Consider the following 26,442-nt stretch of genomic DNA (forward strand, 5'->3'; position numbering starts at 1 on the left):
ATAAATAAATCATTTTATTTTGTAACGCAAATGATATAGTGGTTAAAAATTAATTTCATTCCCAAATATTATTTAACTGTTATAAAAATAAGATAATTTTTAAAACTAAAAACACTATTCTATAAATCTAAATTTAATTTTAGGTACGAGGGAGTGTATAAACGTGTGAATTTTACCCCAATTGAGCGGGTGATGGCGTGTTGCTTTTTAGTGGACGAGCAAATATAGAGGACGGATCAGAGTTATCTAATTTTTAGCTAATGGTTGGGTGCCATAGGAGAAATCCAATTTTTACTGGATAATCATATTATTCCCACGTAAGCAGGTTTAGGTAACAATTTTCGAAAAAAAAAAGGCAGATTTACGTAACAAGTCTCCTCCTTTGAAGTTGCTCCGGACAAAACCAGAATATGTTGAAGCCGATTTTAAATTAATATTTAGTTCACCATCTACGACAAAACCAGAATATTTTGAAGCCCTCTAGACACCCGCAATAACCGATTTGTAGGATGCTGCTTACCGAGGGCCAGAGCCATATCATCCTAGGAAATGATTAGACTTTAAATTTGTTACGTAATATTTATTTTAATTTATACTAACCTATAATTTATGCGGTGCATGGATATATTTAACAGGAGTAACAATTGTTTAAATTAATAATTATTTTAATCTACTATCAACATGATTCGAATCTTTAAAATTTTAGTAAAATATTAGTGAAATTTTGAAATTTTAAAGTTAACGATTTTCATCAATTTTGATCCAAGTGATCTAATTATAATGTAGTATATCGACCTAAGACACTCATAATATATTGTATCACGATACAAATCAACGACCAAACAACTTTTATATATTAAGTCATCAACTTGCTACATGTATAAAGTTCGTTTTGAATAATAATTTTTTTTTATTTCATTTGTGAATGACCAAATACTGAACGGTTGCTTCTGAATTTCGTTCTGATAAAAAAAGTTATTATTATTTACGAATCAACCAACTACCTAACGGTCGCTTCTAGAAACGAAAAAAGTTATTAATATTGCTGCGTGGTTAGACACTAATAACCAAAGTAGTGACTGCACATGAGCTACTCTCTGACTTTTTAAAAAACAATTATTAAGTCGATTAATATTGAGGACTTGTTCGTTGCCTCAAGAATTTCTTTCTGCCTTTGTTATCTAAATTGCCCTCCTATGGGAATTGTCTTTCTCGGTTAATGATTTGTTTTCGAATGTTTGCACAAATTTGAAGTTGAATGAACAGATATGTAAGAATTTTTCGAGCCTTTTTAAAAATTTTGAGTTTCATCTTTCTCGCAAAATTTAATATAATAATTTTTAATACTATACTACCCACAATTTGAGGTATGTGTTAAGAATATATAATCACTATAAAGTTGATGGTATCTATATACAATATTTTGATTCATCATATAGTTAGCGGTTGATATAAAAACTAATATTAAACAAAATTTGAACGGTCGGTCGGTGTGTGTTTATTTCGTTTATATATTTTAATTATTCTAAAACTTCTTCGATCAGATTCTATGTACTTCAAATATTATAAGATATCTATTTATGAATTATAATTGAAACATATCTCTCAAACTTATATATTTTTATTTATACTTTCACATGTCTACTTAATAAATAAAATCATATAGGGTTATATATCAAACTGGCCACCCATTACGTCAAAATGTCTCACTTTACCCACCCATCTCATCGGGGACTCGATTAAGCCACTATAAACCAAATATATATCATTTTACTCACATCCCTATCTATACCTATTTACTTAATCATTTATAAAAAAATCAAACGTTTGTTTTTTTACTACAAAACCACCTTGAGTACCTTCATAATTGTCGCTATTATTTATCAAAATAATTTAGAAATTTCTAAGGCAACATACTTAGGGTGATCACATAAATATATATATTTATTTCTAAATATTTTTTTAATAAATAGCTATGTTGCTTTATTAATTTCCAAATTATTTTGATAAATACTAGAGACAATTATGAAGGTACTCGATGTGGTTTTGTAGCAAAAAAACAAATGGTTAATTTCTGATAAATGATTAAATAAAAAAGTATGAATAGTATTGTGGGAAAAATGATATATATTTTATTTACAGTGGCTCAAACGAGTCCCCGATGGGATGGGTGAGTCAAGTGAGACATTTTGACGTAATGGGTGGACAATTTGATATAGAACCCAAATCATATTAGCGGGCCTAAAAAACATATCAACTTAAATACATCTATAAGAGCATCTCCAACGGTGTTGGCTATATTCGTTGGCTAAATTGGACCTGTAAGACATTATGTAAAATTTGTTGAACCTGTAAGACATTTTGCTTCAATGGTATTGGCTATACTGGTTGGCTATAATTTAAAAATAGTATGTTATTAATATTTTAAATTGTTAAAATAGAATATATCAGTTTAATATGGTAATAAATGATGTGTAATCTTCCTACAGATTTCTTACAGACCTGTAGAGGTTCGACAAATATAGCCATCCATAGGAGGTTGGCTAAAATTATAGACAACAGATTAGTGTGGTTGGAGTGCTAATTTTTCAGGACGTTGGCTATATTTTTAATTTTGGAATGCCAACTCATTTTTTAGCCAAAGGCTTTGTATGGTTGGAGATGCTCTAAGTCTACTAATAATTTTGAAACATATAACTCCAATACAGTGCATATCTTAAACGATATTATACGTATAAATAAATAAGATAAATTTTGAAATACAAATAATAACAGAATAAATATTGAAAATCACATGTGTATTGCACCGGGTATGAAATAGTATACTCAGTTTATTAAATATTGATAAATTAAATCAATTACTAAAATGATTATATTAAAAATAAAAAAAGTGCTATCTAATTTGGAGCAACTGTGATCATCCATGTTTTTTTGAATAGACTACAAATAGCTTGGAATTAGAAGTTCCTTTGTAAGTTCCTCTCCCATATTCAAATATGAGTCAGTCAAAATCTGAAGGGAGAAGCAAACAAATCGTTTTCTAGAATGAAACAGTGGCCAACAACTCTAGGCTTTATGACATGAAAATGATAAGTACGCTTTTGTTAACGTAAGGTACATGTTTAATAAATTATCTTTCGAACAACATGTCCAAAAAATAATGTATGCCAAACGTAATCAACAGTATACTTTACTCTTTTTTTTTTTTTATAGCAGAGTCGCGGAGATGATATACTCGATTTAATTTACATTTTACAAACAGGTGCTGAATAGACTACATTCAGCTTCCAATTCCAAATCGCTCTAGCTTTGCCGGTCCTTGTCAAAACAGGAACATGACACTTGTGGCCGTAATTTAAACCAACCGTTTTCTTTGAATTCTCCCCCTCACGTTTACGGGAGCATCACCAATGAGGTTGATTATAATCACTGGTTCGATAAATATAAACATTCATAAGAGGTTGACTAAAATCATAGACAAAAGACGGACTGGTTTGAGTATCATATTATTTTTATTGGCTATATTTTTTATTTTTGATATGTCAACTCACTTTTTTAGCCAAAAATTTTTCATGGTTGGAGTGCTCTTAGGATTTCTTTTCAGCCTTTCGAAGTTTTTAAAATCATTAAAATTTATTCAAAATTAATGAAAGGAAGTTTTGAACTATAACATTTGATCTTCCAAGACTTGTGAAAGCGTATATATTTTAGATATAAATTATTTTTGATAATTCAGAATTTTTCTAAATTAAACATATATTCATTTTAGGATATTTAATCAACCTCTATAAATTGAGATCTAACATTATTAGAAAAATATAATGGAGCTCTTTGAGAGGCGCCCTCAACGCACCTCGCTTTTCTTTCATATAAGTATATTAGTTGAGAAGCCGCGCGTTGCGGCGACCTGTAAAATTATATTAATTATTCAAAATTAATATTTATAGAATAAAATAAATTTGCGACGGCCTGTAAAAATTGTATTAATGATTCAAAATTAATATTTATAGAATAAAATAAAATTTATATTATAAACATCTCCATGCAATACCAATATTAATATATATAACTACAAACTTGGACCATAATTCATGAGTGAAAAAATGAAAATAAATTTCCACATGTAATTAATGATTTAAAACAAAACGAATCTTAATTTTAGTTGTGTTTTTTTTAAATAATCATGTTCTTCACTAACATTGTCATTAACTTTTCCAAACACTACTTTTTAGACATATACACCACACCCCTGCATGTAAAAAGCATACGACTCCTAAACAGAACTGATTAATGACATCTAACCATATACATATCGATTGACCAATAATAAAACAGACATTAAACTTGCTCGAACATAGGTGCATAAAAGTCTAAAAGGAAGGTAGATTTTATTTTTGATATTTTGAGAAAGGTAGTTCCGAAACTTGTTTCCAATATATCTGAAACTAAAAAAAAAAGTTTATATTTTTGATATTTTCATTTATAAATTTTAGGAAATTAAAAAAGTAAAATGAAATTATCTGAGAAGCGCAAACTAAATACCACTTGCTTCTCCCTTATATTGATACTAGCTTATAACCCGTGCAATGCACGGACGGTTATAATATTTGCTATTTTATCGTATATATTATAACTTAAATTAATATTATTGTGTGAGAATAAAATTATGATAAAATTGGTTAAATAATTTTTTTATTTAACAGATGATAAATTTTTAATAGTTAATTTCGTCAAACGGCTAATTAAAAATTAGGTCGAACATGTATATTTTACTGAGAATGTTAAAATATGTTTTTTTTCATGTTATAATTTTAGGAGATCTATAAAATCAGATATAAATCAATCAATCAATCTTTTAATATTTCGTTATGGATAACTAATGATATAGTATGTAACATATTAAGTTAAAAAAATGTGTAAAATCAAATACAAACCCATCATACTAACCTAATGTTTTGGTTTAATTGATAATAAAGACTATATTATAACATGTTATAAATTAAGGAGATTCGTGGGTCGAATATCAACCGGCTCACCGAACTCGACTGACTCCGACTAACCGAATTTTTCATGTTTTGGATTTAACAGTATATAATATTACTTTTAAAGTGAGTCCATTAGTGTGCTTAAAAATAATGTTAATGTAATTTGGCTGAAAAATATCACAGGTTATTTATTGAATTATATATAATAATATTATATTTTTATATATGTAGCTCCTATTAATTGTAGATGATCCGTTTTTTAGTTAGAAAATATAAAAAAAGATAGTGTCTTTTAGTTAAAAAGGTAAATACTATGTTTCTCGATGTTATTTTAAATGATAGAGTTTTTTTAGTTGGAAAATATTAAAAAAAATAACATATTTTAATTAAAAAGAATAATTGGTGTATAAATAGGCCCGTATTTTGGCCCAAGTACCGACTGACCAAATTTCAAATGTTTCGGCGTTAATAGTATAAAATAAAATAATAATATAGATATATAATATCTTTGTTATATGAATGTTGCATGTGTTATTTTTGGAAAATCGATTTTTTTGTTATGATTCTGGAAAAGATGATGTATTTTAGTTAAAAAGAGTAGTTACTATGTTGTCCAATATTATTTTTGGTAAATGAGTTTTTTTGTTAAAATATATAAAAAAAGATAATAAATTTAGTTAAAAAGCTAATTGATTATATAAGTAGGCCCATAATTTGACCTACTTATAGATGCGTATATATATTTTTTAAGGTTTAACTTTAGTTTTTAGTTTTTGGTATAGTCAAATAGGTCTTATATTTGTTTGAAACCCACTAATTTTGTTTGAAGCCCGCTAATTATAAAAGTCCGTATAAAAGCCCGCATACCGATCGATCAAATTTTTAATGTTTCGGCTTTAATAGTATAGTATTTTTTAAGGTCTGACTTTAGTTTTGATATAGTCAAATAAGTTTTATATTTGTTTTATGTTTTGATCGTATATTTGTTTTATATTTGATTTGTTTATATTTTGTTTAAAGCCCACCAACTTTTTTTATAGACCGCTAACTATTAAAGTCAATAAAAAAGCCCGTGTACCGACCGATTAAACTTTTTGTTTGAAGCCCAATAATTTTGTTTGAAGCCCGCTAGTTATAAAAGTTCATATAAAAGCCCGTGTATCGACCGATCAAACTTTTTGTTTGAAGCCCACTAATTTTGTTTGAAGCCCGCTAATTATAAAAGTCCATATAAAAGCCCGCGTACCGACCGATCAAACTTTTAATCTTTCGTATATTTGTTGATCGTATATTTGTTTTATATTTTGATTTGTTTATATTTTGTTTAAAGCCCACTAACTTTTTTTATAGACCGCTAACTATAAAAGTCAATAAAAAAGCCCGCGTACCGACCGATCAAACTTTTTGTTTGGAGCCCAATAATTTTGTTTGAAGCCCGCTAATTATTGTTTTATATTTTGATTTGTTTATATTTTGTTTAAAGCCCACTAACTTTTTTTATAGACCGCTAACTATAAAAGTCAATAAAAAAGCCCGCGTACCAACCGATCAAACTTTTTGTTTGAAGCCCAATAATTTTGTTTGAAGCCCGCTAATTATAAAAGTTCATATAAAAGCCCGTGTACCGACCGATCAAGCTTTTTGTTTCAAACCCACTAATTTTGTTGGAAGCCCGCTAATTATAAAAGTCCATATAAAAGCCCGCGTACCGACCGACCAAACTTTTAATCTTTCGGCTTTAATAGTATAGTAAGTATAGATAGATATTGATTTATATTGATATATTGATTGATCGATGTTAGATTGTAAAAATCGATAAACCAAATTAATATACTGATCCATCTCTCCAGCATTTATCGATTTTAAATACTTGCGCATTAAAGAAAATAGAACTAATTTGTGAGAAGAAAATGGAAAGTTAGAAAATGAATAATTATGCATGTACATGGCAGTAATCAAATTTAACTTTGGAAGCTATAGGAAACAAAGGACTCTGGTCTGGAGTAGAAACATGGCAAAACCCATATTGATACCAAAAAACATTTAACGACCATTGACTATGATCAACACGTTGCTATTATTTACACATAATAACAACACAGCTGGTCAAACAATGCTGGTCAACTTGGGCGGTATTCTTGTTTTCTCACTTTGCCTAGCACACATTCTTAGTTCCCTGCACATTTTCATAATCCTCTCCACCCTTTTTCAGCATAAAGACACCACAGTTTTACTATTTTAAACACCACCAAAGTCATCAAGTCTAATTAAACAACCCCTTTAATTTAATCACTTAATAATAGTACATACATATTGTAACTACTCAGACATTACCAGTAATCCATTTTTTAAGCCATCAGCGTACCTGCATTTGTCTCAAGTCTTCTCAGTTTGGTTCTGGTCCATCTGCAAAAGCCCAAGAACATTCTTGTTTTGATCAAGACCCCTAAGCCATTGACGCATTTCTTTTTAACTATGATGTTACAAGAAGTTCATCGAACAAATTCGAATCACAGCAGCAGCAGAAGCAGCAGAAGAAGAATACTTAATTTGCTGATCATGCCCAAATACAGAGTTTCTGAACTACATCTAGCAGTCCTGCTTGTTTTCTTCATCTTACTCAAAGGTATCGATGACTACTCTTGTTTAAATTAATATTACATGTCAGTTAGATATCAAAATTTTGCATGGCACAAACTTGTATGGTTTATTCAGATTTATTAGTATTCGAGTTAAAAAAGATTCGTATGGATGGTTGGAATACTTACCAGTGTTCTTGTTGTAAACTGCAGGTAGATATGTTATTGGGGACTCAATTGACACCGATAAACAAGTTCTACTCGACCTCAGATTATTTCTTAAAGATCAAAATTATGTCGATCGAGGGAAATACACCCTATGGAATCCACTAGATTTATCACCATGCAATTGGCCAGGAATCACCTGCAACAATAGTCGAGTGACCCAAATAGACCTTTCCCACATCGACATCTCTGGGCACATATACAGCAATTTCTCAGCATTGACTGAACTCGTTCATCTCGACTTGTCAGGAAATTCATTAAGCGGCCCTGTTCCTGCTGATTTAGGCTTATGCCAGAGCCTAAAGTCTTTGAACCTTTCACACAATATCATAGCTGGTGAGCTCAATTTTACCGGACTCAACAACTTAGAAACACTTGATCTTTCAGAAAATAGAATCCAGGGAGATATTCAGTCAATTTTACCTAGATTTTGTAGTAGCTTGGTGGTTGCAAATGTCTCATCAAATAATCTGACTGGTGAAATTGGAAAGTCTTTAGATGGATGCTTGAAACTACAGTATGTTGATTTTAGTGCGAATCATCTCAGAGGAGAAATCAGTTTCGCGTTTCAAAGGCTAAAGCACTTTCAGGTATCTCAAAATAATCTCAGTGGAAGAATACAACCGTGGGTTTTTTCAGAAAATTGCAGTCTTGAAGATTTGGATTTGTCAGAGAATTTATTCATAGGAGAACTACCAAAGGAGATTTCTCTTTGCAAGAATTTGGTGGCTTTAAATTTGTGGGGAAACAGATTCAGTGGCAAAATTCCTCTGGAGATTGGATCACTTGTGAATCTTCAGGCACTTATAATGGGAAAAAACAGGTTTCACCGCGAAATTCCAGAGTCTCTCATTGACCTGAAAAGTTTGAGCTTTCTGGATTTAAGCAACAACAATTTCAGGGGTCAAGTACAAGAAATCTTTGGGCGAATTACACAAGTGAAATATCTTCTTTTGCATGGAAATTCATACACTGGAGGTCTTGATTCATCTGGAATTTTCACATTACCAAACGTTTCTCGTGTAGACCTGAGTAAGAACAAATTTACGGGTCAATTACCCATCGAGTTTTCTCAGATGAGTCACTTAAAGTACTTGTTTCTTTCATTCAATAATTTCACTGGAAACATACCACCAGAATATGGGAACTTTGAGCAACTCCAAGCCCTTGATCTCTCCCACAACAGGCTTAACGGATCTGTTCCACAGAGTTTGGGAAAGTTAAACTTCTTGCTGTGGTTGATGCTTGCAAACAATGAGTTATCTGGTGAAATCCCAGCAGCTCTAGGGAATTGTAGCAGCTTGTTGTGGCTAAACCTTGCTAATAATCAAATCTCAGGAAAAATACCACACGAGTTGGCAAGCATTGGCAATAACCCGATGCCAACATTTCTACTGAACCGAGATAATGATCAGATTTCTGCTGGTTCAGGGGAGTGTTCGGCTATGAAGAGATGGATACCAGCAAACTATCCTCCATTTAGTTTTGTGTATACGGTCCTCACAATGAAGAAATGTAGAAGCCTATGGGACACATTGCTTAAAGGGTATGGCCTTTTTTCAGTTTGTTCCCCAGGTACGAGTGTGAGAACAAATCAGATATCGGGTTATCTTCAGCTTGGACATAACCAGTTATCTGGTGAACTCCCTCGTGAAATTGAGCAGATGAAGAACTTCAGTATGTTGCACCTGGGTAATAACCGCCTCGAGGGCAAACTTCCTGCTGGAATAAAGAACATGCCACTAATGGTCCTCAACATAACAGGAAACAACTTTGCAGGAGAAATTCCAGCAGAATTAGGGAGCCTTAGTTGCTTACAAGGACTTGATTTGTCATACAATAATTTCTCTGGAGCATTCCCTTATAGCTTGAGCAGATTGAATGATCTTAACAAGTTCAATATCTCCTATAATCCGTATATTTCTGGTTCAATACCAACCATCGGACAATTTGCCACGTTTGAGAAATGGTCATTTGTTGGGGACCCATTGCTACGCCTTCCACATTATATGGACAATACAACTAAAGAATCCCCAAGTATTACCAAAATACATAGGACTACAAAACCAGTAGTCTTGGTGATTTTAGTTGTACTAATTGTCTTGTTGGTATTTGGAATTATGAGTCTCATAATCTGTGTTGTGTTGAAGAGGCCGGAGGACTCACCAAATTATATCATGGAAGGCGCGAAGGAAAGGCATGACAGATATTCAAGCTCTGGGGGTTCTTCACCCTGGTTTTCCAATGGAATCAAAGTCATCCGCTTAGACAAAACTGCATTTACGCATAAGGACATCTTAGCAGCCACAGGGAACTTCTCCAATGACAGAATCATTGGACAAGGAGGATTTGGGACAGTGTACCGAGGAATGTTGCCAGATGGGAGAGAGGTGGCTGTCAAGAAGCAGCAAAGAGAGGGAATCGACGCAGAGAGAGAGTTTCGCGCAGAAATGGAGGTGCTGACAGGAAATGGCTTTGGATGGCCTCATCCTAACCTTGTCACTCTTTATGGTTGGTGCCTTGATGGCTCAGAAAAGTACTTGGTTTACGAGTACATGGTAGGTGGAAGCTTAGAAGGCCTAATTTCAGATCGAAAACATCTGACATGGAGGCACAGAATCAATGTGGCACTTGATGTTGCTCGGGCTCTGGTATTTCTCCACCACGAGTGCTACCCTCCAATTGTGCATAGAGATGTCAAAGCCAGCAATGTGCTCCTTGACAAAGACGGAAAAGCCCGCGTCACAGACTTTGGACTAGCCAGAGTTGTGGACGCTGGAGAGAGTCATGTGAGCACAATGGTGGCAGGGACTGTTGGATACGTGGCGCCAGAGTATGGACAGACGTGGCAGGCCACGACGAAGGGAGACGTGTACAGCTACGGAGTGCTGATCATGGAGCTGGCTAGTGGGAGGCGAGCAGTGGATGGGGGAGAAGAATGCCTAGTGGAATGGGCGAGAAGGGTGATGGGGTCAAAATCCAAGGACTATTTGCACATGTTAATCACCGGCCCTGCTTTAGAGCCCGGGATGGGAGAGGGGGCAGAGGAGTTGCTTGAGGTGCTAAAGATTGGAATAAGGTGCACAGCGGAGTCACCGCAAGGCAGGCCAAATATGAAGGAGGTGCTTGCTATGCTGGTTGGGGTATCATTTGCTAGCCAAACATATTTCAAATATTCTGCTTCTCCTCCATCTTGGTAAATTTAGCCTCCACACCAGGAAATGTTGTTGAGCCAGGAAATGTTATTGATTCACAATAATCTGTACATTTGTTTCCTACAGGCATTCTTTGTAAATACTGACTTAACATACAATTTCTTGACATTAACTACTTATTGGTACACAAGTTAAATTGGGACTTACAAATTCGGATGTGATAAATACAAAAAGAACTTCCAAACATATAATTCAATTTTACTTTTCACCTATAAGTTCTCACTCATAAATACCAGGAGTGAACACGAGTAGGGTCGGTTGGGTTAGATCCGACAAAACGACCCAACCCAATTAGTTCGGATTTTAAAAATCCAACCCGTTAATCTAAAAATATACACCAAATACAACCTTATCTTTTTTTTATTGGGGTGGGTGACTCGGCCGGTCGAGTTAGAGCCGATTAAATACTTTTGATTTATGTGGTGTTATTAAAATTTCTGATTTATTTCAAAATCAGTAATTAATTATTAAAATTTGTTATATCAATTTATCGATGACATTCTTATATAACTAAAAAATTCTAATATATTAAAAAAAATCTCTCTAAATCCTCCACTCAGATGTTGCTTATATCAAAAGTGACAGATGAGGAACACCTCTCACAATATTTTATTAGGGCCGAAATCCAACTACAAACATATAATCAACTGCACTATAAGCCCAAATCAAAACCAGAGCCTTCCAGCGCATTAATCCAACCCAGCCCAAAATAAAAAGGGCTGGGTTCATGTTAGTTACGTTACACCCTAGATGTGGCGAATCATTATCCTCCCCACAACACTTGTAAGTTAGAGAGAGCTTCTGGTTTGTAAGTTCAAGCAACGTGTTCTGTAATAAGGATCTCTGCTTCCTTTCATAGATTGCATCTTCAATTTGGGCACACTTTTCGAGACACCATCTTAAGGTTTTTTTTAATCTAAATCTTGTTCCTGTTTGAAATATATATATCATCTCATCTTTTTGTTGATAAGATATGTTAATTGATATAAAAATCTAATCTTTTTGAATTTTTTGTGTCGTAATTTTATCATCAGTGCAGTGAAGATGTTATCTTGTCTCATTATATGACTCTTAAGTTAGCTGCGTATTGCTATAATTGTTTAATTTTGTGTATGGTCAATTTGGTGAATTGCGATTTTTTCGATTGGTGATGATTTGAGTTAGGATAGTGTTTGTTCACTGATGCTCGAGTTTATCGTTGTAGCTCATTGGTTTATAAAATTCTGTAGGTCTGGCTGTAAGAATTTGTTGATTCTTTTGTGGGATTACGCTTAGAAGGAGGTTCTTGAAAATCCCGATTTTTATGTATGTGTGAAGGTGGAATTTTTTTTATCAAGGCGGCGACTTTTATAGTTCATCATGTGGGGTTTTGCTTCCAATGCCATAGCTGGGAATAATGGACTGAAAAAAGATGTTTTGAAGGCAAATAAAGCTCCTTCGGAGTGTTCAGATGATGAGATTTCGGTGAATAGGCAGAGAGAGGAAGGATTGGAATGCCCGATTTGCTGGGAATCCTTTAACATTGTGGAGAATGTACCTTATGTTTTGTGGTGTGGTCATACCTTGTGTAAGAATTGTGTACTAGGACTGCAATGGGCTACGGTGAAACTCCCTACACTACCCATTCAGCTTCCATTTTTCATTTCTTGCCCATGGTGTAGCTTACTATCGTTTAGGCTGGTGTATAAGGGAAATCTCAAATTCCCTTGCAAGAATTATTTTGTCCTTTGGATGGTTGAGAGCATGAATGGTGACCGGGTAAAATCACACACTTCCTTGTGCAATGATCATCAACATGTGTGGTCTTTAAACAAGAATGTGGCTGGAAATCGGGTTAACAATGGAAACATCCCCGGAACCTTGGCTACTTACCTTCGTCCAGAAAATGAGTCCAACCGCAACGAAGGTCGCTCAGTGGGTACTCATTTCAATATGGAAAGATTCCACTTATCTCTTCGCAAGTCCTTAGTTTTTTTTGTTCACTTGACTGCTAAGTTTCCTTTGGTCTTCATATTTCTGCTTATTGTTTTGTATGCAATACCTGCCAGCGCAGCCATCTTGGCTTTGTACATTCTTATCACTGTTTTATTTGCTGTCCCGGCTTTACTTGTTTTGTACTTTGCATACCCTAGCCTTGACTGGTTGGTCAGGGAAATTATCAATTGATTATCAGTTAACTTTCATCCGGTGAAATCTACTGTTTTGCACTCTTCCTGCTGGCTATATTATACACTTTGTGGAATTCTTTTATGTACATCATGATCTATCTATATCTAGCCTCTGGACTCCTTGTGCTTTCGGATAACCTACATCTTATTGTACTCCAAGGGTATCTGCATCTGGATGCGGTGTTATCATTGTACCTTTTAAGTTCTGGCAGTAAAGAGATTTCTGAAGTTTATTTTGATCCTACGAATGATAAGTTATAATGCATGGAATTGTATATTACTATTTCCATATTGATTAGGTGTTGTATGAAGAATTTGTACTTAAATCGTCTCCAAGTACTTCACTTGTGTTTGCAACTGAATCTGTTTAGGATGTTATGATCTGCTTGCAGGTTAGTCAATAAAGTATGGAGGATTTTGTCCTAAGCATTTAAAGATTTTAAGTTGTCTACTGGAAATTTGTTTCTTTTAGTTCTCTTAAATCTATATAAGTTCACTAAGAACCCAAGTCTCATTTTAATATCTCCTCATCCCTTCTCTCCTGAATTGTTTAGGGAGCGTTTGGATTGTTAGTGCAATATGTTCCAACTTTTTTTTTTTTTTTTTGAAGCAAAGGTGTTAATCTAATAACAAAAAGCCATACGGCATCTACACCAATGATCGAGTCGAACAAACAGTAATTTGCAATCGCCTGTTCTCATAAGGAGACAGTTAAACGATATTTTGAAGAAAATGTATACACAAATACAAGTACCCGCTTCATGCATCCTCGTTGAATTACTGGTACCCTCTTCATCATGCCCTGACAGAGCTATCGTTTGAGCTATCGACCAAAACGGCGATTCCATACAAACTTTCATCACCAAATCAAAAACCCCGCTTACAATTATGAAGCGAAAAACAAAACTCTCACCAGGGAGAGAAAACAACCTTAGATCTGAAGCACAACCACAAAAACAAGAGAAATCAGACTGCAAATCCACCCGCTTGAAAACAGAGAAGAAAGACACTGAAATCTCCGATGGTTTTAGATCTAAGAATTCTCCCGAGAATAGATCCGGAGCAAAACCACAAAAACAAGAGAAATCAGACTGAAACTCACCCGCTTGGAAGAGAGACAGGGAAATCTCCGATGGTTTTAGATCTAAGTTTCCCGAGAAAATGTATTATTCAGAAAACTAGAAAGAAAAACAAAGAAATCAAGTGATTCGGGGCTTTCCACCGGTGAAAACCGATGGAAGCCCCAGGCGACTACGACAAGAGAGAGGCTAGAGAGAATTAGGGTTAAGGGAGAGGCTGGTAGTCATCTGTTATAATATGTTCCAACTTATTCAATAATTATAAATATGTCCAACCGTTAACTATTAACTCATATAATGAAGTTACAAATATAAATATTTTGTCGGTTAAATATGACTAAAATGCCTGATTCAAAATAAGAGATTAGAAAATAAGTTTTTATATATCACGTAAAATGTATTAAACTTGTGTGTTCAGGAAAATAATATATATAGATAAATATGTCTTATATAGTGTATTTTAGGGGTGTCTGTGGTGCGGTTTTTTCCTAAAACTGCGAACCAACCCGCTCATGCGCTTTAAGAATATTGGTAAACCGCAACCGCACAACATAATATAAAAACTGCGTAAACCATATCATAAAATTGCGGTGCGGGGTGTTGCGGTACATGCGGTTTGTGTGGTTATATTTTATGATCTTGACTACTTGTCGTGGTGGAAGTTGAAGATCATGCTCTATATATTTTTGGGTTGATTTGTATTTGTATGGGAGGGTTTTATATATAATATCAACTTTTATTACGGTATTTTCACGTCATTCTCTTAATTTATTTTTTTGATATGTATTCGTGTGACAGGGTTTTATATATGTGACACAATCATCTATTAGATTATATTTATAAATGTGTTTTATATATATTACAAATATGGTAATTTATTTGTTTTTCTAATAATTTATATGATCGTAGAATTAAAATTGGTAGTCATAATCTGTATTGGATTACTAAAAATAATCATAAACATGTAGACTGAAACATTCGATGCTACACACGTCTGTACTTCCATCTATAATCACACTTATGAACACCTTCTTCCTTTGTGGGGTTTTTTCCAGACTAATATCTTTTTATTTTTTGCCCGCTTAGCCAAGTTAAGCTTTTTATCCATATGTGCTAGTCAAGTAATAATTTTTTATAAAACATATCCTTTTTTATTTATTATGTGAGGATAAGATCCGTCTTACTAATTTTAAAATTATGAATAACATTATTTTTGTTTAATATGTTGTTTAAGAAAATATATTAGATAAAATTAATTTTGTAATATGGTGTGATTTATATGCTTTTTAAATTACAATTGGTTGGTAATATTTCATTTGGATTTAAAACAATGCGTGTCCTTGAATGTATTGCGCCGCGGCGGCGGGGGTGGGGGGTGGTGAATGCAAGACTGATAATTTTAAATCTTTATTCAACAACTAATAGTTTATCAGTAAAAGTTTGATGCAAGCGATAAAGAACATAGTAGTTTAACTTCACAAAAAAAATGGTATATTTATTTCGTTGTTTTGCTACAATTCAAGAAAGAGTTTCTCGAGTTTCAATTCTTCTCAAGAGATACAAGTGAGTATTCTTGCGCTTGCTAACTTACTTGCTCTACAGATGGTGATGTTGTCTACAAATCTATCAGAGTATTTCTAAGGGTGAAAACGAGTCGAATAGGTACGAACACCAGTATGATCGGATTCGGCTCGAATTTATAATTATTCGTTCGAATTCGGTCCGGATTCGAACTAAAATTTTATAAGTTTGTTCAGACTCGACTCGAGTTCGAATGTCAATATTCGTATATGATCCGGCTCGGCTCGAACGGATACCAAATTACTCATTTTTGTATATTCGTATTCGAATTCGTAGAAGATAATTAAAAAATTATGAGTACTCAAATAATTATCTTCTATAACCAAAATTAAATCATTTGTAAAGTATTATATTAATACAAATATTATTTTTATGATGTATATCATACATAATAATATACATGATTTACGAATTTGATTCGAGTATATATGTATATTCGAGTACTCTTAATTTAGTCGAACTACTCTAAATAAATATGTCCGAGTACCAGAATGGTAGGATCTGACTCGGTATTCGTTCGAAATATAAAACGGGATTCGAATTCGCTCACTTTTTTGACGAACACGAATTATATTCGTTTTTAACGAGTCGAATCCGATTTCGAACCCGAATTACAAGGATTCGTTTTCAGCCCTAAGTATTTCACATCACAACCAACAAGGGTTCTGAAAGTCTAAAAGTAGCTTTTGCTTTTGCGGCTACTTTACAGATTTCAACCCATGTGACTTTCCTAAAATGCTAATCAAACAGATATTACATTGTATGAAAAGCAACCTAGGATCATTCAATTCTGAGCTCTGTAAATCTCTGCGGATAGTGACTTGACCTTATGTTGGCGGCTATCCACGACTTCTTCCTTGCAATACCTGCAAATCCTCTTTACTTTATTCGAAAGTATAATTTATTTTTCAGCAGCACTCTTAATTCTCTTTGTTCCGCATCCTTTATTCCGACATTGATACGGAGGCTAGACTTCAATGTTAACTGGAATCTCTGATTCAATAAACTTTTGAACAACATCTTTCTTGTTTCCCACAACTAGCTTTCCTTCAAATTTCCAATTGCGTAATTTTTGTTTTACGTCTTTCAAACAACTTTGAATTAAATCAAGTGATTCTTTATTGTCACCAGCCAAACTCATACATGAATTGAAATCAAACCAAATATCATTCACAATAACATTAAATTTCTCTTTATCATCACTTGATGGGCATGAAATAATTCTTATTACATTCTTTTCAGCATTTTTAGACTATCTATTCAAAACAAGATGCCTTGGCAGCTTGTGCACACGAACTTGCTTTAAAGCAAGAATCAAGTGACTGCATGACAAACCAAGTCTTTCAAACATCCGACAAGAACACTCAAGTTTATGATTTTCCAAAGTGTGCAAAACCTGTACCAAGTATAAATGAAATAATATCAAATATGAAATACTTGAAAATAGGGAAAAATAAAATATCAATTACATTGACAAAGGCATTTGATAATAATAAAAATGGATGCAGTTAATAGTACTTCAGAATACCTTCCAGGACACACACACAAATATTATTTAGAAAGCAAGCAAATTGGTCATTAGTTAGTCCAAATTAACCTCATTTAGAAAGAAAATAATTCTTCCTCGAAATAATGTCAGCCATAAAGCTAATTATTTGACACAATCGCCCATCCATTTAACTTACAAATAGACATTAGAAACATCTTCATTATTTTTCTTGCAACTTTTAGGAGCTCTCACATTCACATCGCTCTTCACAGTATGATGGGGGCAAAGAATTTGTAAAAATAACGAACTGGATTTTGGAGATATCCATAGAGAAGATCTTTTAATTTGCCATGTTATTGTTATTTTTTTTTTTTTAAGTATATAGTTGAACCTCAATTCTTACTCAAATATTGAGAATATTTCAATATTAAAAGTCAAACATATGTAAGTTTGAATGCAACTTATCACTTATTTATTTATTTATAATTTTACATAATAAATAATATTTAATAATAATATAGGATTGCTATTTAACGAGAACGACGCAGTTTTCTTTTTAGCTTAACTCGTACACTTGTGCCAATATGTTTATATCTTTTTTAAAAAAATGAATTTTATTTATACAAGAAAAATAGTCAATGAAATTTATTTTTGAGTAATATTTATGTCATAATTTTTATGTCCAGCAATAATTTGTAATCATTGGTCAAAGTTACTTTAATTTGATTTTTAAAATTAACACACCAATTTTTATAAGACATAAGAAATATAAATCGCGACAATCCAGCACAATGAAGATCATGTATTTTTACAATCCACAAATAAAAATAATTATATATGCCCCTATCTTTTTATGCACATCTTTACTTCTTTTTTTGGACTAAATCATCCTTACTCTTATGACTTATTAGTATATTACTACAAAAAGTTGTAACATAATAAACGTAGCATTCAGTTTCTATTGGTTACCTTCTTCTACATGACATAGATTTCTTGATAAAGGCACAACATTAAATATTTTACATTTTTCTAACCATCTTCGTCATTACAAAGATTTAGTTGAAAAGCTCATTACCAGAACAACATGCTTATATATAATAAAGTAGTTTGGAGGATCTCAATAATACATAAACCGTTTTGACATCGTGTGCAAATCAGAATATCAATAACACCAACACATATTTACTTGAATCAAAACTTAATTAACAAATTCAATCTCCTGCAATCACCATGATAGTATCACCTCTGCTCATGTTCTTTGCTTCTCCTATCAAAAGAAAATTTAAATTATCAACTAATATTTACAGAAAAATGAATACAAAAATTTAACAAATAAAATATTACTCGGTAAAAATCCTATGTACGTAAAACAAAAAGTTTGGAATAATTTTATTTATCACAAAAATGATTTCCTCATTTATCAAAGCACCCTAAGCAACACCATGCAAACATAAAATTTTAAAATATTACATTCATAGAATTATGAAATTAACAACACAATTTTTAATAAAAATCTTACTTTCTTTGCATGTACAATTAAATTCCGGTAGAATTTCAAAAATGATGATGGAGAACCATCATAATCGACCTATCCCTCTCTTGCTTCCACTTTCTCTCCCAATGGCGTATCCAGTTACTTTTCCGGTAGCTCTAGTATTCCTTTTTCATTTACCGTTTCAGTCTTGGGTTTCTTCAGAATATTGTACTTTATTTTGTTTAAATTTAAGTACATCCAATAAAATTGAATATTGTATCTTAGCAGTCCAATTTATATTATCGAAATTATACAAAAGAGTTGATTTCATAATAAATTGACCACATATCGAAAAATGCTTGTATTCTTTCATGTGTTAAAATGCAAAAAAAAAAAAAAAACAGAATAAGAAAAAAATCTATATTAATAGATTTCAACAAATTAAAAAAAGTAGCATCAACATTAGACAATCATCCTTCAAAAAAAACATTAGACAATCAAATTTAATTACAAACCTATGTTTTCTCATGTGCTTAAAAGATGATAAAGTATCACCGGAATAGCATTAGATTCAAGAACATCTGTTTTCACCATATAGCCAAAGGTGGTGGTATTCGATTTCACATTTTTAAACAAGCTTAACTTTGTTCGACTATTAACAATGAAGATATTTTTAATAGATAGTTCAACACCAGATATTGTTAATAGATAGTTCAACACCTAATATACCTTTGGATTGATTATGCACATATGTCGCTCTATTTATCACATTTTTATAAAATATAAAACAAACAAAAAATAATAATAAAAAACAGAGTAGGAAACTAACAAAAAGTAGAAGAAATTAATTTCTGCTCACATGAACAAACTTCTTAAAGTACTTGAAAGTGGTTTATTATGACTGAATGTGAAAAATCAAATAGCCAATTTTACTAAAGATTGCTCGAAAGTCTCACTTAGAATAAAGTACTGAGCTTCTACCGTTTTGCCTACCCCATATACACTTGGATACTTCATTAGGAATTTGGCCCACCAAAATACTGAATAAACAAGTTTCTTCAATTTAAAATACATAACAACATTTGGTTCTTTGTCATTTGGTAACTTTCTCTTTAAAAATGCGAGTGCTAATATTCATAGTCCCTCAAAGAATACTGGATAAAAGCTATATGGGGAATACAAGTCTGCAAAATATAGAGCTAAGAGAGTCAAACACTATAGTCTGAAAATTAACACGAAGAGTTAAATACAGTAACAAACTGTAATGAATGCCTGGAAACAAATGCTACTAGGATTAGTATGGTTCACGGTATTAGTAATAATCTACTTGAACATTAAAATACTTATTAGTAACAATGAAAGAATTTTTTTTGAAAATATGAAATAATTTAACAAATATTAAGAAACATATTAGCATTTGACCTTTTCAGTTGTCGCATCCTCTTTGTCAAAGCAATGTTTTGCCTCAGTTTCAATTTCAATTTCAGATTAAACAATTGCCTAGGAAATAAACATATAAAAAAGAGTTATATACAATAACAAAATCGATAGTAGCCTTGGAAACAAGTGCACTCGTATAGACACATACTAGATTTTGAAACTCAATACTTATTTTATAATACTTATTAGCAGAAATGAGAATATTTTTTGAAAATATGAAATAAACTAACAAATATAATAAAGCATATTAGCATTTGTAGTTACTTAAGTTAGATATTTACTTTTACCTTTTCGATTTTCATATCTTTTTTGTCAAAGCCATGTTTTAATTGAGCTTCAATTTCGGGTTGAACACTTACTTAGAAAACAAACACATTAAGTTATAAAGAGAAAAAAAATAGATAGTCAGCCTTAAAAATAAGTGCACTCATATATATTGTAGATACATGATTTTAGCTCATTTGTTGAGTTACTGGACTCACATTGTCAAGGCCATTATACACCGAGATCTTGACACTCAACACTTGACTTAAAAAAACAAAAAATATGACGTGTCAAGCTAACAATCCTGAATAATATAAAATGCACACGTAGATAAATTTATTCATGGTGGTATTCTCATCATTATCATTATATTAATTCTCATTATTAATTGTTGGTTACTGATCGGGACTTCATAATACCACTATAAAAAACCCCATAAAATCGTTATATATTTATCATTTATAATTTTGTGAGTTTGGACATTCATAATAAACTACTTAGGAACTTAAAATATTAGAGGAAATGATATATACTATAGAGTTACACAACACCTCTAGTGCACGCTTTATAATTTAACAAATTGAATATGCAAGAGGAAATGATATATACTATAAAATTACACAACACCTCTATTGCACGCTTTATAATTTAACAAATAGAATATGCATCGGTAAAACCTCATGTACGTACAATCGAAAGCTTGTAATAATTTTATTAATCTCAAAGACAATTTCCTCATTTGTCAAAACACCCTAAGAGAGCAAAGAAAAAAGAGTGCTCGACCAGAACAACGGCCAACAAAGACCATAATTACATGATTCTAATTAATTATTAGAAATTGAAATCCATTTTTAGTAAAATAATTTGTAAAATTATGTTCATTAGATTATTAAATCCGTATGGACCCGTCAGTGCCAGACATATACTTCCTGGTCAGACAGAGGGAGTACACGATAAATAATTTTTTAGCAAATACAACTAACATGGTTTAAACTTGAAAAAGTGAAAAAAGAAGTATCGTCCTTCACACTACAAGAAATTTGTACCAATTGTAAACGTAGGTAAAAATCTTATATTAGTAAGTAAATATTATTATCTACCAATATCATATTGGTAAAGATTGGTAAGTAAAAGTTGGTGGAGAAATAGTCTTTATCTACAAATATGTGTTAGGTAAAAATATTGGGTAGACCACACATTCATGCATAGCTAGTGGTGAGTCATGGCGTATATCCATATAGTGCCACATAATAACACACTTGGCATCTTTTTAGTGGTCCACATGGTGGCTTATAGTTGGTCATGACCAATACCTGTTCATAAAAAACAACCAATATTTTTAAACAAATCAATAATTCTCCACATAACTAAGAATTAATGTCTACCTATGACAAATATATCATAATTATGTTAAATAATAAAATATACTAATTTATATATTCTTTTATACCTTTTGACACTAGAATGATATAGATGCTCAACACCCTATTATATAAGATGTTACATTTGAAGTAAGGCATTCTCCATCTAGTTCCTTCCGGATCCTTCTAAATAAATAAAAATTTTATTTTTGTTATTATATTTACTAATTAGCTGGCACCTGTGTAAGGTGATGATCTCAAGTAAAGTGATCCAGAGCCTTCCAGTAATTTTCCCATAATTAAAAAATATTTTTCTAATGACCTTGCGGAGAAATCTAGTCATCCATTTAAAACCGTCATTTTTTACACTTCTCACTTGAATAATAGATGAATTAATACAAATAAATTATTTAATGATAAACTCCTTAGATATTGTTATTTTCTAAAAAACAAAATCGAAAGACGTCAATTTTTGATCATATTGTATCATTCCTTAACATCATCCTGTCTAGAATTTAGTTACTAAACTATATATATCACACTACTATTATAATAAATAATTAGTTTAATAAGATGAAATTAAGAGTTAATTATTATAGCAAATTATCAATTGGTGAATAAAAATATATAAAATGCATTAATCATCTTATATAGATTTATTTAAAACAATAATATTGATGAAATATACACAAAGAAAATAGCTGAAAAATCCTCATTTTCTTCATTGCCATTTTCACCAAGAAAATTTTCATTGTTGCTAAGAAATTGTGAATATATATTATATATGTCATGGGTTTTCATTCAATGTTTTTCTTTTTGACGGATTGAGAATCTCCAATATTAATTGATACTCCCCCGTCCCAGCCAATAGGCCAATAGTATACATTGGGGTGACGGGACGCGGCACGGACTTTAATACTTCAATAAAGTATAGTTATGAAATTTATTTTTAGGATTTTCTTTTTCTGTATAAAAATATAACATTCATATTTTTATACAAAAAAAATTTAAAAATAAGTTATAGATCTATATTTTATAAGAGTCTTACAATGCGTGTCAAGTAGTGAAAAACAAACCTATACAATTGAGTGGGAAGGAGGGAGTAATATTCTAAGTTGTAATTTCATAGAGTTGATATTGCAAGGTCCAACTATGATTTATATGTATCTTTGTAATAAATTTCTATAATAGGAGAGCTTGTTTTTGTTTTTAGGGTAAGGTTAATTTTTTTTTTTTTTATAAAAAATTTCCCAATAATATGATAATTTTTAGTTGGATTTTGGTTTCCTAATTTTATGTCTATGAAACCAAATGAAATTTTCTTATACTCCTCTCAGAATCTTATTAAGAGTCCATTTGGATTTGTGCCTATCATTTCTCTAAGTTAGAAATATATTCACTCATTGATATTGATTATATGTAATTGTTGGGTGGTGTATGGATTGCCTATGAATGAGAAAAAACACTTGGAAGAAAAAGCCGATTCATTAATCGTCCATATATTTCTTGTTTAATATAATTCTACTATATAAAATACATATTTTATAGGTACAAAGTTTACATACATGTATAGGAGCTAAGTCACATTGGGTTGAAAATCTTGTGTGGTACTTAACACCTTCTTGCCGAGTAATTTTTCTTTTCCATTATATATCTTTTACGTGTGTAAATCTAACCATATTGTTATATAACATGCTATTACCTATGATTGGTAGAGTACCAATACTTAGCAAGCCTTTTTTTTTTTTTACCCAGACTGATTTTTAAATCAAACTGGAAATTTAAAACATATTTGTTGCAATTTTAGTTGACAATATTCTAGGTTCTAATTATTTCATAGATTTGATGTTATAGAGGTCCAACTTTGATTTATCTTTAAATTTTTTTTTATACATATGATAGTTTGTTGTTAATACGGTAAGGCTAATTTTTTTTTTAAACTTTCTCGATAATTTTTAATTTTTAGTTGGATTCTAGTTTCCTAATTTTATGTCTATGAAACCTATGCCGAGTATGAGTATCTTATTAAGAGTCCATTTGGATTTTGTAATAACTCATATTATAAATATAAAATGTTATCTTGATAAAAAGTAATTGAGTAGTTATGAACTTAAAAATTATCATTAGCAATATTGAAAGTTCTTTATTTTGTGGTTGATTCGAATGTAACAAACAATCTTATTTTTATTTTATAATTAATTGTAACAAGACACATGATATTTGGAAAATAATTTGAGATCTAATTTGAGTTTATTAACATTTCTTAGAGTAAAAATTCATGTCTACAATATTATATTTGACTCAATCGGCGAAATAAAATAAAAAAGTTATATGAATTTAGTAATTACAAGTAACCATTTATTTGTACCTATTATCTTTCTAACTTACAAATATATTCACTTAATGGTGTTGATTATATGTAATTATGGGGTGTTTTATGAATCGTCTATAAACCTAATTAACCTATGATATATTTCTTGTTAAATATGTTTCTACTATATAAAATATATATATTTTAATACACAATATACATTGATATTTAACTATTCATATTCCTCTGGAAGTGTGAAAATCATGTGCTCTGCTTAACACCTTGCTTGCTTGTTGCTTGAGTAGTTTCGATTTTTCAAATATATCTTTAATTCACTCGTGTCTTAATTATGTAATAATTATGTAATAGATATTTACATATACAGGTAGAGTAACAATACTTAGAAGGTATTTTTATTTTTTAAATGAAAGGAATTTTTTTTAATCAAAAGAGGATTTTAAGACATATTAGTTTGGAACTTTATGTCATAATAGGCCATGTCCTTTGATACACAGATCTTATTGTAGTGTAATTAAGAACCAATTTATAGTTTATGTAATTAATCTCAGCAACTCAAATTGAAAGAAGAAAGCGGAACAAGAGGTTTAGTAACAATCAAAGCCTCACTTATGGAACCATTTCTAAGAAAAAAGCCTATCCAGCTAGGGTTTAATCACTAATTTTCTCCTTTTATTTTAAATATAATTAATCCCATACTATTCGCCTGAGTATAATGCTGTTCCTATCAACACCAAATAAAAATAAACTACGGAAAGCAACAAACACATGTATAAACCTGAAATCATGTGCTCAACATATACTTCATCCTTATTCCTAAAATTAGGGTCATATCTTTTAATTCTTGTGAGACATGTTTTAAGTGTAGTTGTAAACTTTCAAAAAAGTAGTAACATGCTTAGCAAGATATACTAGAAGTTGGTTACACAACACAAGTTTTTCTAATGTGACATATATAGATGTGAAAAAAACCATTCATGGAAAAAACCCCCAAAATTCTTTGAGCAAGTACACGGAATTCATGTATCACCAGAAAAACCAGGTATATATTAATCGGAGAAGAGCACCCCGCGGAGAAGTTTCTTATTCCATGAAGTCACCTTCTCACAACATGCTACACAGGGATGGAGGACATACTACATGCACTCAAATGGAAAATAGTTCATTTGAAAGTTTTGGGATCACCGTCAAAACAACGTCACTGTTTAGATTTTCTTGCTTCACATCTACAAGGCTACACACATCTTTAAAACCTGAAACAAGAAAATTTACACAATCCAAATATGATATAAACTTGAAACTTATAAATTCCAAATGCGAGTTACCAATTATTCAATTGAGAAGTGTAAGGAAAGTATAAAAACTTACAATCTCAAAGACCATTCAAGCACAAACTATCCTTCTTTTTCCTTCTAAGATTATCTCGAGGCTAACATTTACGGGTTGATGGTCTCTCTCAGTGACCGGAGTGACTGATGATCTGTCTTTAAGGAATCGAGCCACCGATCAGCACTCATTACGCATGAAATATCAGATGAGTTGCAAGGGAAAGTTAAACTTAACAATAGAAAATTAAATTCTATAAATGACGAAGGAGTTTACCTCATCCCTGGAGATAATGTTTCACATTCTGATTTCCGCGAGGAGTAGCCAAGACTGGTTTTGTGTGTCCCTGTTTAAATATATATATACATAATATTTAGAACTATGCATACATTAACAAATTTATTGAGCGCTGGTATGAGAGCTCAGCAACCAAAAGTTTAATCGGTCTACCTCGTGAATTATTATCATCCTCTGCCAAAAAAGATAATTCCTGCAAAAAGGTAAAATTAATTCAAAGTTGTAGCGAGCAACTTAAAATGCTTTAGCAGTTGAATCACCTATCTAGATATTGAAATTGTTTTACATAAAAAATAAATATTAATAAACATACTCCATCACAAGAAGTCCTCATTTCTGGATTATATGGATCTTCACATGATGTGCCCTTCAAAGACCACATTACTTTGTTAGACCCTGGTGTAACAGCGAATTTTTCAAGGTCTGGTGTGTTGTCCCAGCTGGTTGGCTCCACTTGATCCAACAATGAGCTGGTATCACCCCCAAGAGAATGTCCTCCAGTTGGAGAAGGACTGAACTGGATGGGAGAATATGAAACCCTATCCAGGGAATTATTTTCATCTGATATTGCACAATCAACTTCCATGTTGTCAACATTGACCGGAGCACATAAATAAGGTTTTATGAAAA

The 26,442-nt window shown here is 31.8% G+C and overlaps 2 protein-coding genes across 2 annotated transcripts; both read left to right on the forward strand.

Moving 5' to 3' along the window:
* Positions 1–7,300: 7,300 nt before the first annotated feature.
* On the forward strand, positions 7,301–11,123 carry LOC108220842 (probable LRR receptor-like serine/threonine-protein kinase At1g74360). The gene is made up of 2 exons (XM_017394712.2): positions 7,301–7,611; positions 7,778–11,123. The coding sequence occupies exons 1-2, from the start codon at positions 7,461–7,463 to the stop codon at positions 10,987–10,989; spliced, it is 3,363 nt and encodes a 1,120-aa protein (XP_017250201.1). The 5' UTR covers positions 7,301–7,460; the 3' UTR covers positions 10,990–11,123.
* A 1,111-nt stretch (positions 11,124–12,234) lies between these two features.
* On the forward strand, positions 12,235–13,187 carry LOC108220776 (uncharacterized). The gene has a single exon (XM_017394633.2). It carries the CDS (start codon positions 12,364–12,366, stop codon positions 13,168–13,170), a length of 807 nt encoding a protein of 268 aa, XP_017250122.1. The 5' UTR covers positions 12,235–12,363; the 3' UTR covers positions 13,171–13,187.
* Positions 13,188–26,442: the final 13,255 nt, after the last annotated feature.

This window comes from Daucus carota, chromosome 5 (genome assembly GCF_001625215.2).
Source record: "Daucus carota subsp. sativus chromosome 5, DH1 v3.0, whole genome shotgun sequence".
Lineage (NCBI taxonomy): Eukaryota > Viridiplantae > Streptophyta > Magnoliopsida > Apiales > Apiaceae > Daucus > Daucus carota.

Coding starts and splice junctions, on each gene's coding strand:
- LOC108220842 (XM_017394712.2), top strand. CDS start 7,461: ATGATGTTACAAGAAGTTCATCGAACAAATTCGAATCACAGCAGCAGC. Junction 7,612..7,777: donor TTTCTTCATCTTACTCAAAG/GTATCGATGACT, acceptor TGTAAACTGCAG/GTAGATATGTTATTGGGGAC.
- LOC108220776 (XM_017394633.2), top strand. CDS start 12,364: ATGTGGGGTTTTGCTTCCAATGCCATAGCTGGGAATAATGGACTGAAA.